General features: G+C 42.9%; 1 protein-coding gene across 4 annotated transcripts in view; it reads right to left on the reverse strand.

Moving 5' to 3' along the window:
* grid2 (glutamate receptor, ionotropic, delta 2) overlaps positions 1-9,916 on the reverse strand; it is a 723,252-nt gene extending 713,336 nt beyond the window's left edge. For all 4 annotated transcript variants that reach the window (XR_013492025.1, XM_078170661.1, XM_078170662.1 and 1 more), the window contains exon 1: positions 8,852-9,916. Coding sequence is in view for 3 of the 4 variants with exons in the window: in XM_078170661.1 (XP_078026787.1) it covers positions 8,852-8,939 (88 nt within the window). In the remaining variant the exon portion in view is untranslated. The remainder of the gene's footprint in view (positions 1-8,851) is intronic.
* Positions 9,917-14,053: the final 4,137 nt, after the last annotated feature.

Consider the following 14,053-nt stretch of genomic DNA (forward strand, 5'->3'; position numbering starts at 1 on the left):
TACCACACAGCTAACAGCCAACCATCTCCACGCTTTACTGTTCAATGAATCATTTACCAGTGAATGAAGCAGGGAAAGACTATAAAGGATTCTTGAACTTAGTGCTGTGTGTGTGTGTGTGTGTGTGTGTGTGTGTGTGTGTTAGGGTGCAGATGTTTTTAATACTGTGTGTGTGTGTTTTTCTTGTGTTCACCTTAGTGTGTGAGCGCATACTTTAATTTATATGTGTGTGCACACTGGAGACCAAACGTGCCAATGACATGCTTTCTGTGTTTGGTAGAGCTGTGAATAGCAGCCTGCCCATGATTGGTTGTAGAGGAAATAATTCAGAGGGACAGAAAGGCACTGCCCGCAAATCACTCCCACACACACACACACACACACACACACACACACACACGTGCATGAAACACACACACACCCACGCTGGCATGTGTCCTTAATGCAGTCCCGACATGTGCTCACAAACGAGTACTCCGAGATGCATGAAAGTGTCGGCAGTATGCACACTGCTTAATACATGAGCATGCTCACACACATGCGCGCCCAAGTTGCTTATGCACATACAGTATATACAGGAAAATTCATTTTATGCACATTTAGGGCACCCAGTGAGACACAGTGCACATTGCTGGAAGACTAAAACAGCATTTGTGTCAGCAGAGAGAAAGCGAACAAATCTATGAAAAAGAAAGAAAGAGAGAGAAGGTGGAGAGGGCAGCTGTAAATATTCACTTTGCTGCATGAATGTAGAAGTACAGTTGTTGAACAATGCACAAGGACATTTACACCCCCACATATACAGTATATAAGCATATAGCACATATCATTAAAATATACACACATGACCACACACACACAAACCTAACAGTCATGATAGTCCTTAGTCCCTGACAAGAAATGTCTGCCTTCCTTTGAAGTTTTCCTCGTCATTAGCATGATTCAATAGACATAATTCACACCGAGCATTCTTTCCCAAAAAGACTCACTACATACAAATGGTAATATTCTACCGAGCTTCACTGTTTGTTCAACATATGTGTAGTTTGCTTGTCCTGGAATAGCAATTGCCAAATAGTGTGATTACTTCCTCAGTGCAAGACACTTTGATTGGCTAGAGTAATGGCTCTCAACGATGGTCTGAAGACCCCCAGGGATCCTGTAGGGAAGTCCAGGGGGTCTGCAGAAAATAGGGAATAGTTTAATTCCCTATAAAAGTGAGCCCAATGTGAGTAAAAGTCACAAGAGTGACTATTCTGATCGCAGGTTTCACATCCTCCACAGTTATCTCCTAAACTGTGGTTGACTACCACAGAATTTTGGTCTTAATCATATCTAAAATCTTTTCAGATAGAGGTCCTTGAAGCAAAATTGTATCAAATGGTGGGGTCCCTGATCAACTGTGTATCAATTTAGGGCTCCTTAACACAAAACATGTTGAGCTAGAGTGCTGTGTGTAGTGTGAAATGTCCCAGCTCTGGTTTTAAAACAATCTTAAAAGCAGGCGTGTAAGCCTTATACAGTGTGCAACCATAGTAACACATTATGAGAAGCTGCAAAATCCACCAAGTCTGGAACATTCTGGGTTTTATTCAGCTATCTTCTCCAGAAATCTCAGTGAACTTGAGACCTAAAACAGGCCTCTGGGGTGGCTACTGTATGTTTTTAAGAATAGCAAACTTCGAGCTGCTGCACCGCTTCTATAACCAGCTAGCTCTTCAGTCCTCAAACAAAACACCGACCAGAAAATGTGAAAATGTTATTTAAAACACAATCTCCAGAGTATAGAGCCAGAGAAAAAGCATGCCCTTATATTTATATATTTTTTCAAGTATGTGTCTGTTTGTGTGTAATCTTTATGCATGCTCCTGCTCACAGGGGCGGTTTAAGTCAATCTCCACAAAAAGCAAGCTGACAATCATTGCGGTGAACATCAAAGGTACTTGTCCTCAGATGACACTAAGCGTGCAACTCTGCATGTGTTCACGGGATAAACACAAACGCACAATACAATCATCCGGGAACACGGGCCCGTGTTGTACAAGTCCTTCCCAGGCCATCTGGTCTGTTCTACCTGCATCGCTGACTGCTGCGGTGAGATGAGGCACCTTCAGCAGGGCAGGGTTGTCCCTCCTCGGCTACATCTGCAGTCAACCTCAGACAAGCAATCATACTTCTTCTCACAGCTACCTGTCAGTCCGTCTCAACCTCAGAAACACACACACACATATTCCCTTTTTCTCTCTGTGGCCTGGTTAAGAGTTCTGCCTCAGTGACCAGGTGCAGACGTCAGAGCTGCTGCCTGTCTCTTTCCTTCACAAGAGGATGCACAACGGTCTCAGATATCTCACAAACATACACAAACTGGACACACAGTTTGCAACTCTGTGAATCCTATGCGCACACACACATGCATAAAACACCAGTATTCATGCAAACACGAACATAAGGGTGCTAAATCTTGCCAGTCAAAGATGGCATGGACCAGCACATCTGTCAGCACTCATGGGCACATAATTCGAAAGATGTGAAGCATTTAATACACACTGCGTAGCCCCCACCCTCCTGAATCGGTGCATAACTGAAGATTAAAATACACGTGTGTGCACGCACACACACACACACACACACACACACACACACACACATCAGAAGTTGATAGTTGAGAAGAGGAAGTGGTGTTGACAGCTGTGAAACTCGTAGACAAAACCAGGCAGGAACAACCATTCACACACACTGAGATGTTTAGAAATCCTTCTCCATGGAAAAGACCAAAATAGCACCAAAGTGAGAGAAAAGCCAGGCCATGCCAGGACAAACCGGGACAAGCCTACCTCTCTGTTGTTCTCCCACAAATAACGGAAACCTCTCATTCCATCTTTCACCTCTTTCCACCTGAATGACGGAAATCATTTGCTGTCTGCTGTTAAGAGACAGACCCCACGCACACTAACAACACACTCACACACACCATAGATCCAATAATCTCTTTGTCTATCCCTCGCTCCCTTCCTCATCACCTTAACTGAACTGGGTGTCCAAAGAGTAAAACAACTTTTTAATTCTCTCTGTCCCTTTCACCTAAAAGACACAGGCCTCCCATACAGTAGCTTACCTAGTCCACAATAGGATCCTGAAAATCTGATTTCAGAGATTAAAACTGTGTTACAGAAAGATAAAAGGGAAATAAATCAAATAAATTCTAATATATTTAAACTGTGTTGACAGACACACAAACTATACATACATTTGAGGGATTTTTTTAATTAAAATGTTCCTAAAATTTAATACTGATCAATTTTTTTTGATTGTGTATCAGTGCTGATGAAGTCCATGAAACTATATGACTATCTTGTTTAAATGTGCCACCCACAAGTGAGTTTTTCTACTCTAAAAAACTTCTGCAGTTTAGACTCTGACTATAAAATGCCTCAAATCTTTGTCTCCATAGAAGCTGTAGGTCAAAATGTGCATGCTAAACAACTGCACTATAATGGGAGCTGTAATAAATGGATCTCAGTGGACCTGGTGGTTATCAAGTCTGATATATGCTGATGTCACACTGAACTCAAAGAACCAATTCTGAAAGCACGTATGCTGGTTTTTGGTAGTCACCCCTCGACAAACTGAGAAATACAACACACAAAACAGCAAGAAACAGCAAACTGAGTTATTTTACAGATATGCAGCACCTCTGCCCTCCTTCCTGCAGAGCATCAAGCCCTAAATGTTTTGTTTAGTCCTTAAATTAAGTATCTAATTTGTCTAATGACCACAGAGGTGATGGGGTCGGTTGGACCAAATCCTTCTAGAACCTGCTTTTCTGTGTTTTCTTTTCTGCTCAGTATCGCTCTCAGTATTCCTACATTGCCACAGCAAGGTAGTACTGTACTTGAGGTGTTGCACAGGTGCTTTTAAAAATGAGTTGACAGTAATGGATATAATTCATCAATGATTCAACAAAATTCTTGCCTAGACTTTACTTTGTAAAAAAAAAAAAAAAAACCCTTGCGAAATGATTAAAACTCAGCAAAGACTGATTTACATATGAAGCGGTCTCTAATGCGCCTATTCACAGTGTGTCATGTACAAATTTCATGCTGTGCTGCAGGATAAAAGAACCCACTAAGTTTCCTACTATGATTTCAGGTGTAACACTGTTGATAGAACGTATGGGCACATCACATTATTGATGGCCACAATGCAAAAGGGATGACCGAGTCATGCATGACATGACATAGACATGCAAATTCAACATTACATTTGTAATTACACAACTTTATCACCTTATGGTGGTTGTTGGTAACATATCGGGGAACCCATGTTTCCTCTCACCTCTTCATTCAAGTATTCATTCATTCAGTTTCTGCTTTGCTGTGATCTAGCCAGGAGCAACAACAGGAGACCATAACCATAGCGGTATCCATAATATGTGGCTGCAGTAGATAAAGACTGTATGTCACATGAAGCCATCTTAAATTCATTTTAATATTCCGTGCCTTTGGCATTTGAAATGTGCGAACAGCTCAAATGATATTAATATGTAGGCTCAGAACAAGCATTAAAACTCATAAGTACAGCCAGGACAAATCCAATAAACTGTATCTCAGTGATTGGTATGGGAATAGTGTGTGACTGTGCATGAGGAAGAGAGACAGAGAGAAATGTGCCAACACACAAAACATGATCTGAACCAGGCTCATTTGCGAGCTTCTTCCCCTCATCTGTGATGCATGGTGAGCAAGTGGATGCACTCTGACACACTGCATGGCTAAAAACCAGTGCGACTCCAAAGTGAGGACTTAATCTAGCTGCATAAATCACAGTGACTTTCTGAGTGTAACTAATCATGAAAACACACAAACGCACACTCTCTTTCGCTAACACACACACACACGTGCGGAATCTATACGCACCGCCCTCATAAAGCAGAAGAGCATTGCCATGCAGCACATGATGCAGTGAGGGCCAAGAGGCAAGTGGACTCCCCCCTTCCTTCTGCATGCTGATCATTAGAGAGAGAAAGAGAGATGGACGAGGCAGTGGTGCCAGCTCCCTAGCAGCTCAATCACATTTAATGCCTGGACAGTGCAAGATGAAAACGTCTGCCGGTCACTGCTGTTAATATCACAGAAATGAAGGCAACTGTGTGATAGGACGGCTGAGGCTTTCAGTGCAGGCTGCTAAAAGTACTACATGATGACAACACAAAGTCCAACTTCTCTCCCTTTCTCCCCCCTGGATTCTCTCTGTCTTTTACTTTCCATCTTTTCTCCCTTTGATATACATCTTCCTCTGCCTGTCCATCTCTCTCTCTCTTTCCCCCTCATTCCGTCTTTAGCAGCAACAAAGAGATTAAAGAGGGATTACTTCTGACATGTCAATGTGATGTGCCTGCTGGGTATAGTATTTTTTTCCCCTTCTCATGCAGTCCTAAGTCAATATGACACACACACACACACACACACACACACACACACACACACACACACAGGTCAGCACTGCAAGAGTGTGAGAGAAGATGGAGTGAAAGAAATACCTCAAAGTCTTGAGGGATGAAAATTTTCTCCACTTGCAAAATGCAAAAATTCTGATGTGCCGAAACGACTGTGGCTTCTCTTCTCTTGAAGCAATACCACCTTCTGTGAGAAAACAATAATCATAATGCTCCTTCCTGTACTTGTTTCCGCTGCATCCATACCTTGGTTTATCTGTTTCCATGGTCTGCTCAAGAGGCGAGGATGAGGAGGGATGCGTGAGGGATGGAGTGTGAGAGAGAGGCAGAACGAGAAGAGAGAGGTATTGTTTTTGGGGTGATAACCCTTTGTTGTGATTCAAAGTAGCTGTGGCTAGCAGGGAAATGAACTATTGATTAGATATAAGGCCTAGGGTAGAGGGAAAGGGAAAAAAAGACACTGACTGAAATCACACCAACCAACCAACCGCCCACGCTGACGTTTTGTCCTCGACCACACTCACACACCGACTCTTGCGGGCACATACGCCTGCTTGTGCAAGGGGAGGGGGGAAAGCTACCCGTAACACACTACTTACATGAAGCTGTAACAGACCAGGAATAAATCCAGCCAACCAATAAACAACACACTGCTTCCACTGTCTATTCTACTAATTGGAAACCACTCAGTAGCCTGGTTTGCACTGCAGGGGCAAGGAGGTGTAGCTGGGTTTTCTCATTATCCATGTCACTAAATTTGTGCCTCAAACATATATCTGGGATTTGTATGGATTATGTTGCAAATTGGAAGTGATTTGAGAGCGTCTACCTCTGTAAATCCCATGTCTGCACAGCCTAATTTCACCTGCTGACTGTTCCAATATAGTGCACTGCAATATCTCTGCTCATCTTTATGTTTACCCTTCTCTTTGTACATAAATGCAGACATACAGATAAACACAGACACTGAGCACTATCAAAAGCTCATATCCATTTATGGCTATTGTTGAGTATGCAATCTGTATGTGCAGTATATCTGGGCACTAATGAATTGCATACAATTATGCTGTTGCAGACTTATAGCGAGCCTGCTACAAACACATAATACGTATTCCTAACTAAGTCTACAATAAATGTCTCTGTGCTAGTCATCAGTCATGAGTCATTTTAAAAAACAAACATTCATATTTTCAGAAATGTTCACACAACTGCTAAACGATGAATAAGTGATCTATTTACCCAGCATTTCAAGGACTCATTCATATTTCAGTAAAGCTAAAACCTCAAGTAAGCTTTCATGTTATTGGACCTCACTGAGTCTATTCCAGGAACCTAGAGCCAGTAGGACACCACGTCTTAAAACTATCGTCCCAGTTATCTGAGATATAAAGATTAGAGACCCCTTAGTGTACATATAGAGACCCTTGACCTAGTTCCAGTAGCTGACAGAAGTCTCAATGTAGCTACCCTACATAGATGAAGATCCCTGTCTTAGTCTTGGTAAGCCTAAGAATGTCACATTGCTAACACTCTTAACTATAAAAAAAAACAAAACCTAACAGTCAGTGAGCTGGTAAAGTTTTAGTGTCTTGCTGTGAGACACTTGCAGAACATGTGGCTGCTGCTGTGATCAAACCATCCAGTCACAGGGTGATCTGTCTAACCAATGGATTACACTGCCACCCCTGTAGGGCCAGCATCACAGCCCCCAACAGCATATGTAGGATGACACTTCAGCACCTTGTGACTTTAATGCTCCATCAGCCTTCCTACTGCACTGCACTAAAATGCCTGTATAACCCTATGTGAATATCTTAAAACCAAACTCCATGGCAAGCATCATCTGAGATATTTAGTTTCCAACATTTGGTTTCAACCTGCTTTGGCTGGCAGACCACCTGCATTTTCAATGCTCTGCAAATGACATAATACACAGTGACTATGTACTTGACCTGTGTAAATCTCATTCATTTAGCCGTGCTGCTGTTGTAAGTCTGATATGAAGCATCAGCTTGGTCTACGGCCCAGAGAAGACCTCGAACAGATCCAGTTCCTGGCAAATTGTGTCGAGGTAGCCGCTAAATTGGCCTGGGGTCTGCTCTGTAAATCAGCTGGCCAGGGCCTAAATGGATCAAACAGGCCAATCCTCCCTCCCTGGCAGCATAATGCAGTGGGTTAGATAGATTGGACGGGGGGTGGGGGGGGGGGGGGGGGGGGTTATAATGTGTAACGTGTGTGTTTCGAGAGTGGATGTGCGTGAGTGTGTGTCTGTTAAAATATGGATGTGATCTTGGCCATGTGCATGATGCAGTCAAAAACAGTTCAACACGGACAGGTGCTTATCTTTCTGCTGCCGGTTTGTGTGTGTGTGTGTGTGTGTGTGTGTGTGTGTGTGTGTGTGTGTGTGTGTGATTGCTCATCACTCTCACTCACGCACCTACACACTGCTGCCTCTCTGGTCTATCGCCCATTGGAGGCCACCGAGCTGTGCAACGATTATGTGTGCCCACCACCACCTCGCGTCCTCATCTCATCCTGCAAGACACGCTCTCCAGCGTCATCTCTCTCTTTCTCTCTCTCTCTCTCATACACACACACACACACACACACACACAAACACACTCTCAGTCTCTCTCTACCTATAGCCGGAGCAGGAGGCGCTGCTACATCGCCTGAAAGAACAGGCTCCCTGATGTCGAAATCACACTCAACACAACAGTGCCACACTTAGCCGGTGGTGGTGGAAGGCGGAAAAGACGTTAGGACATAAAACTGTTTTTTTCCCCTCTCCTGGCACTGCAGCAGCTCACGATGGAAGGTGGAAAGTAGAAAATGTGCTGCCATCCTGGGTAATCCCTCTGCCATGCAGGGTAACATCACGCCATCCTAAACCACCTGTTTTTCGCGCATCCTGTGCGCACACAGCCATTATTATATATCAAATCCTAGAGAAACGCTGCACTCGGTAAGTGCAGTGTCTTTACTTGGCATTGCCAGCCTTTATCGATAAATCTGTGTGGCCATTAATGATATTAACCACCTGAAATATACGACTTCTGAGGTAACAGACTTCACATGTGCAACTGATGCTCAATAAGCCCTCAACTCAAATGTAAACTTCATTTGAACGATGTGCATAATTGCGCAAAACATCGTCATTTCACCACTGATATGAAGAAGTGGATGTGCCAAAAATGTTTGCATGAAATCTATGTCAAGTATGGCATGCAATAGTCCCAATAAATACCACAGGGCGTCAAAGAAATCGCCAGCAATGCTGTGATTTAAGCAGCGCAGCGCATATCAAGGCTGAACCCTCCAATCTGTTTCCTGAGAGACGCACAGAGAGCCTTATTGTGGCCGCGAATTAGAGGAGAAAAAAGCGCAGTAACTCACCGATGTGGATGATTGAATCCGAGAGCGCCGACTTCCACTCCTGGCTCCAAAAAACGGCAACGAGCAGCATAGCTGAGATAACTTTCATCTTGTCCAGAAATATATTTCCTCCCCAAAACAAGAGAACACCACGGCTCTCTGAGTGAGAGCGAACAGAGTTAAAATCCCGAGAACCGAAGCTTCTTTTTAGTCCATCTGTAGGGCGGTCAAGGAAATTCCCTGTAATCTCTTCCTTGATATATTATTCTCTTGACGTTAGTAAGTGATGCTTGTCTGTAGAGGAAAATAAGTAGAGATTCCCGGGTAGTCACAGACTGGCACCCTGTTGAAATTCCTCCCAGCATTAAATCATATTCTGGGCGAGCGGAGAGACGCTGAGCCGCAAAGAAAACAACCCGCATCCAAACGTCGCCGCGTTAAAGCGAACTGAGGGGCTGGAGGATGCAGCCGCTCGTTTAGAGGAATAAATCTGTAACCATTCGATAATGTGAGGGGAAAACCTAATTATCTTGAAAAGCGGGTCCTGCTGTAATGACCCGTGATTCCCAGCCTTTCAGACCTGGCGACGCAGTTTCCCCCCTGCACCAATCACCAAACCACCAGCAGCAGCAGCAGCCTCAGCGGACCAAGCCAACGGCCAAAACTTCCATTTTGCCCAGGGGCTTTTTTTTTTTTTTTTTATTTCTCCTTCACTTAGCCCCTCTTTGAATATCACCAACGCCACAACACACAGACGAACCCAGCGACTTTTGTTGGAGGGGAAAGAAAGACCAAATGATGAAAAGCCTTGTCACATGGCATTACCACGGAGATGTACCATATTCCGAATTGTCTCTAGTTTCCTGTAGAGATGAGAGAAAAAGAGAGACTGGGATGGAGAGAGCTCTTACACATACAATGAAAGAGAGCTCCAAAGCCACTCTTCTTTTCTGCGTCAGGAAGGGAGAGAAAAAAATGTAGGCTAGGCAATCAGGAGCAAAATTAACCGAGGATGCGCGCAACGACACTCCGCGGTCCGCACTCCGCACTCCGTATGCGGGTACTCGCGTCAGCCCCAGCACGCACGCTGGCTGGAGAAGAGGAGGTATGCCGCGTCCGTGCGGGAGAGAGAGAAAGAGAGGAAGGGAGGGAGGAGGGGAGGGAAGGAAGGAAGGAGGGAGGAGACGCAGGAGAGAGAAAAAGAGAGAGAAAGAGGCAGCAAGTATGAGCAGCAGCAGTTGCCAGCCGGGGCGCGCATCTACTGTCTGGAATTACCTTGGAGAAAGAGAGAGGCGATGTGTGCCTGTCAGGGCGGGCGGGGGATGCAGTGGGGTGTCTGACAGAGAGACAGACAGATGAAGAGAGGGCTAATCTGCCAACCTCAGCTCACCATTGGGCACCTCAGGCTGCCATCGATCCGATATCTACCTTTCACTTCAACAGGAGCTGGGGATGGAGGGTGCTGCTTGGTTATCACTCCTGATATTTAAGGTTGTCTGGGTTATAACTTATGCCCATCATCTTTACCCTGCTGTTGTGTATCTTGAGGAGAGCCTTGTATTATTCTCCCTCTAATCAGCTGTACTCATACCTTTGGCCCATTAGTCTCTCCATAAACTTATTTTCTTCTCCTTGCAACTATCCCCCCATCCTTTTGTCTGTCCATTCTACCCCCCACTATCATCCATTTATCCATCCCTGCCTCTCTGAAGGACTGGAGTCCCCAGGGTTCCTCTTAATCTGCCCCAGACCTTGGATTAGGGATTAGGAGTGTTGGGAGCCTCAGGCTGCCATTGGACTGACTGTCTTGTACGCATTCAAGGAATGGGAGATTAAACTGACAGCGATACTGATGCTGTGAAAGCTGCTCTCACTTCTCCTATTTGACGCTATTGATTTATTATTAAATGTTTATATAACCACTCACGTTGAAGGGGAACATCTCTTGTTCGGTGAGTGAGCTGTAGCTGAAAATACAGAGATAAGAGAAAGCAAAGGGAGCGTAAACAAAAAGAAAATATTTTGGAAGATAAAAACAAGATAAAATACTCCAATATCTAACATTTTTTTGCTTGCATCAAAATGAAATACTTGCAAAATGTGGTCTGCATATCATGACACTGAAGAAATGATTGACTACTGAACAGACACAGTATGCTGTTTACATGCTGTTTGCATTCTTAAACAGACTGAAGATTTTTGCTCTACTTAAAAGAAACATTATAGACAAGTGACAAGTTTATGTCTTTGTGGTAAGACTGATTTGATTTCACAGTATAGCCCGTTCAGAGCAGGACCTTTATAGACCTTTGATTAATATGGATGAATTCTACGCCTTTTATTCACATGGAGAACACAAAGACACGGACGCTCCTTGAATTTATGCAACTCTAAGACATTCATACCCAAACTCTTGCATATAAATCACTATGCAATCACAAACTTTAATTCACTTTCTGGCAGGAATATAACAAGTTTCACGCCATGAAATAAATCAGTACAAAAATGGATTCTCCTGTTTGTTGCGAAGCCTCCAGTAAAGCAAGACCTTGGACTTGATGCTTAAATGTCTAACATGCTGGAAAATATTTGGACTGCTGCTGAGCAAAGAGACTGAGAAAGTCTAACCTTGAACAGCATCCCTGCACAACACAATTCATGTATTTCTGGAAATCACCTATTTGAAAGAGGGATATCTTGCACTAGATGGGAAGTGGACACTCAGACCTCCATATCTATCGTATGTGTTGGCTGAAGATTGATCCTTCACTGTAATCCCTCTATCAGTGCTGTGCTGGGAGCTGAGGACAGCGTGGATACTGATGAGTAGGTGTGCTGTTACCTGCAATGAATGCACGTACATATGTAGTAGCTGGTACCAGTAAGTAGGCTGATACTGTGCGTATATGGGTGTCATTGCTTTCTGTTTACAAACTCCAAAATATAATTTAAGGACACATTTTAGGATCCTGTAAATCTTCAAATTCACTTCAAATTCAATGTGTGATTGTCACCTTACAGTAATAGTTCTGTCTACTGTATACGCCCTTGATAATTTACCCCTCTGCTTACCTCCTTTTGGACCGCCATCTTACTTTCACAAAAATAATCTTCAGAGAATAAGATCTCATCATCGCACTAATCTTTAGAAGCTCAGTGTCTTGTACCCAAGACCATTTGGATAATACATGTTTTACACTCTGTTAGTGCCTCACAGCAATGTTTTACTTTTGCAGAGCTTTTTCACTGTCTAGTATACTCTCCTCCCTGGGGATCCATTGTCACCACCAGCAGCAAGACTTTTTCCTTAGCACTCACTGCTGGTAACTGTAAACAAAATTAAAAAGGCAAAATTTTCCTTTGTAAAAATTAGGTCCATGGACACAACATTAAATTGGGTAACTCTCAGTCACACAAACACACAGCGAGTGTATACATATACCCACAGTAAAAGGATAAAGTGTCTCATAGGTCCAGTTGTGTCCGTCATGCAACATTAACTACCAGGCTCTGTGTCATTAATGTGACATCCTTGTTCATTAAACCTGCTAATTGAAAGAGATGTGCAATAAAGTAAAAGATAAGCTCCTGCGACTTGAGAAAAAGGAAGATGAGAATGAAAGAGGTCAAGATGAGGATATATGCTATGAGGAATAAGCAGGAAATAAAGGTTGTGTCACCTGAGATGGTCGAGGGTCTAAAGATGGAGGAAGCTGCTGTACAGATTATAAAGGCCCCATTTGGCAAATTTATGATTTGTGATATTGGGATACAATATTAAACTGACTTGAAATAAACAGGAAAGACTGGGCAAATGTAGCCCAGAATATGTTGATGTCTGCCATTACATTCAGAGATGTGTTTTTTCATTCCTCAGCCAATGATTATTGCCGAATTTTTTCCCCTTGAGTAATTATTATTCAGTTTATGAAATGCTCAAAGTACAGCATTCCCACACATTTTTAGCAATGAATTTTTAAAAGTTTTTCACAACTTTTTCCATAATATTATACTAATTTCTGCGACTTTATTTCAGAAGTTTACAATAAGGCATAATGCGTCTATGTTTATCACATGATAGCAGTGAAATTACAACGGTCATGCAACACAGCATCAGATCTTAAATTAGCGATACAAGGAATTTATTTCACATCATGTTAGACATGTTTGGAGATTTTTATGAACACATTTTAAATAAGACCTTAAAAAAATATACTAAATATTTTTCTGAAACATTATGTTAATTCCAAATTTTTCTGTTTTCAGAACTTTTCCAGAAGTTTCATGACTGTAGGAACCCTGAAAGAGTAGTCAAATACTTATGTCAGTGTAGCTTTTAAAATGATATTTAAGGTGCTCAGTTTGTCTAACAGCCAAATGCTTTATGTGTCCTTGAGGACTTACAAACAGGCTGAATGCATTCTTAATGCATACATTATTTGTAAAGTACTTTTTATTGCTTTCAAACTCAGCTGCTTAGATCTGCTTGTATTCTTCCTTCCTCTCTGCTTCTCATGGCAAACTGCTACCTTTTCCTACTGTCATGACTGGGGTGTGCATGTGCGTCTATGTTGCATGCTGGTTGAAAGGGCTTTAAGTGGAACTCGCCAGAGCACAGTACCAGCATTTTTATATTGTACTTTTTGGTGTATTGTGACTTTTCACAAGCTGCCTGTACTCTTTTCTGCCCTCTCCATATCAGGTTGTCTGGGCGATTCATAAAGGCCCCAAACAGACTACATTACCCAGAGGGCACTGAGGGCACTGCGTAGGCTGTAATGTTGGCCAGAGTCAGAAGATGACACAATAGAGCTTCAAAAGTCAAATCTTGCATCAGTAAATGCAGCAAGCTAATGTTAGTGCCACTCCTAGCAGTGAAGAGCCTGTTGATGTAGGCGTTTGCATCAGCAAATCCAACTGAAGCTACTGCCACCTCCAGTGATGAGAAGACCAGTTGTTTCACAAAACCAAGTTCATGTCATTCACCTACCACTAAGTGACTCATAAAACAACTCTTGTCTGTATGGGTGAGGTGTGGGTGTGTCCTCTGGCAAAAAGTGTTTTAGCCTCTGAATTGCACTGCTGATAGAACATTTCATTCAAACAACACAGGGAACACATCAATCAATTTTTTTGTACAGTTCCCTTGGCGGTCAAAAAAACTGTTTCAGCACTAATGGTTGGAAAACTAGTGGTGGAAAGTAAATACTTACATTTACTATA

The sequence above is a fragment of the Epinephelus lanceolatus genome, chromosome 9 (assembly GCF_041903045.1).
Source record: "Epinephelus lanceolatus isolate andai-2023 chromosome 9, ASM4190304v1, whole genome shotgun sequence".
Taxonomy (NCBI): Eukaryota; Metazoa; Chordata; class Actinopteri; order Perciformes; family Serranidae; genus Epinephelus; species Epinephelus lanceolatus.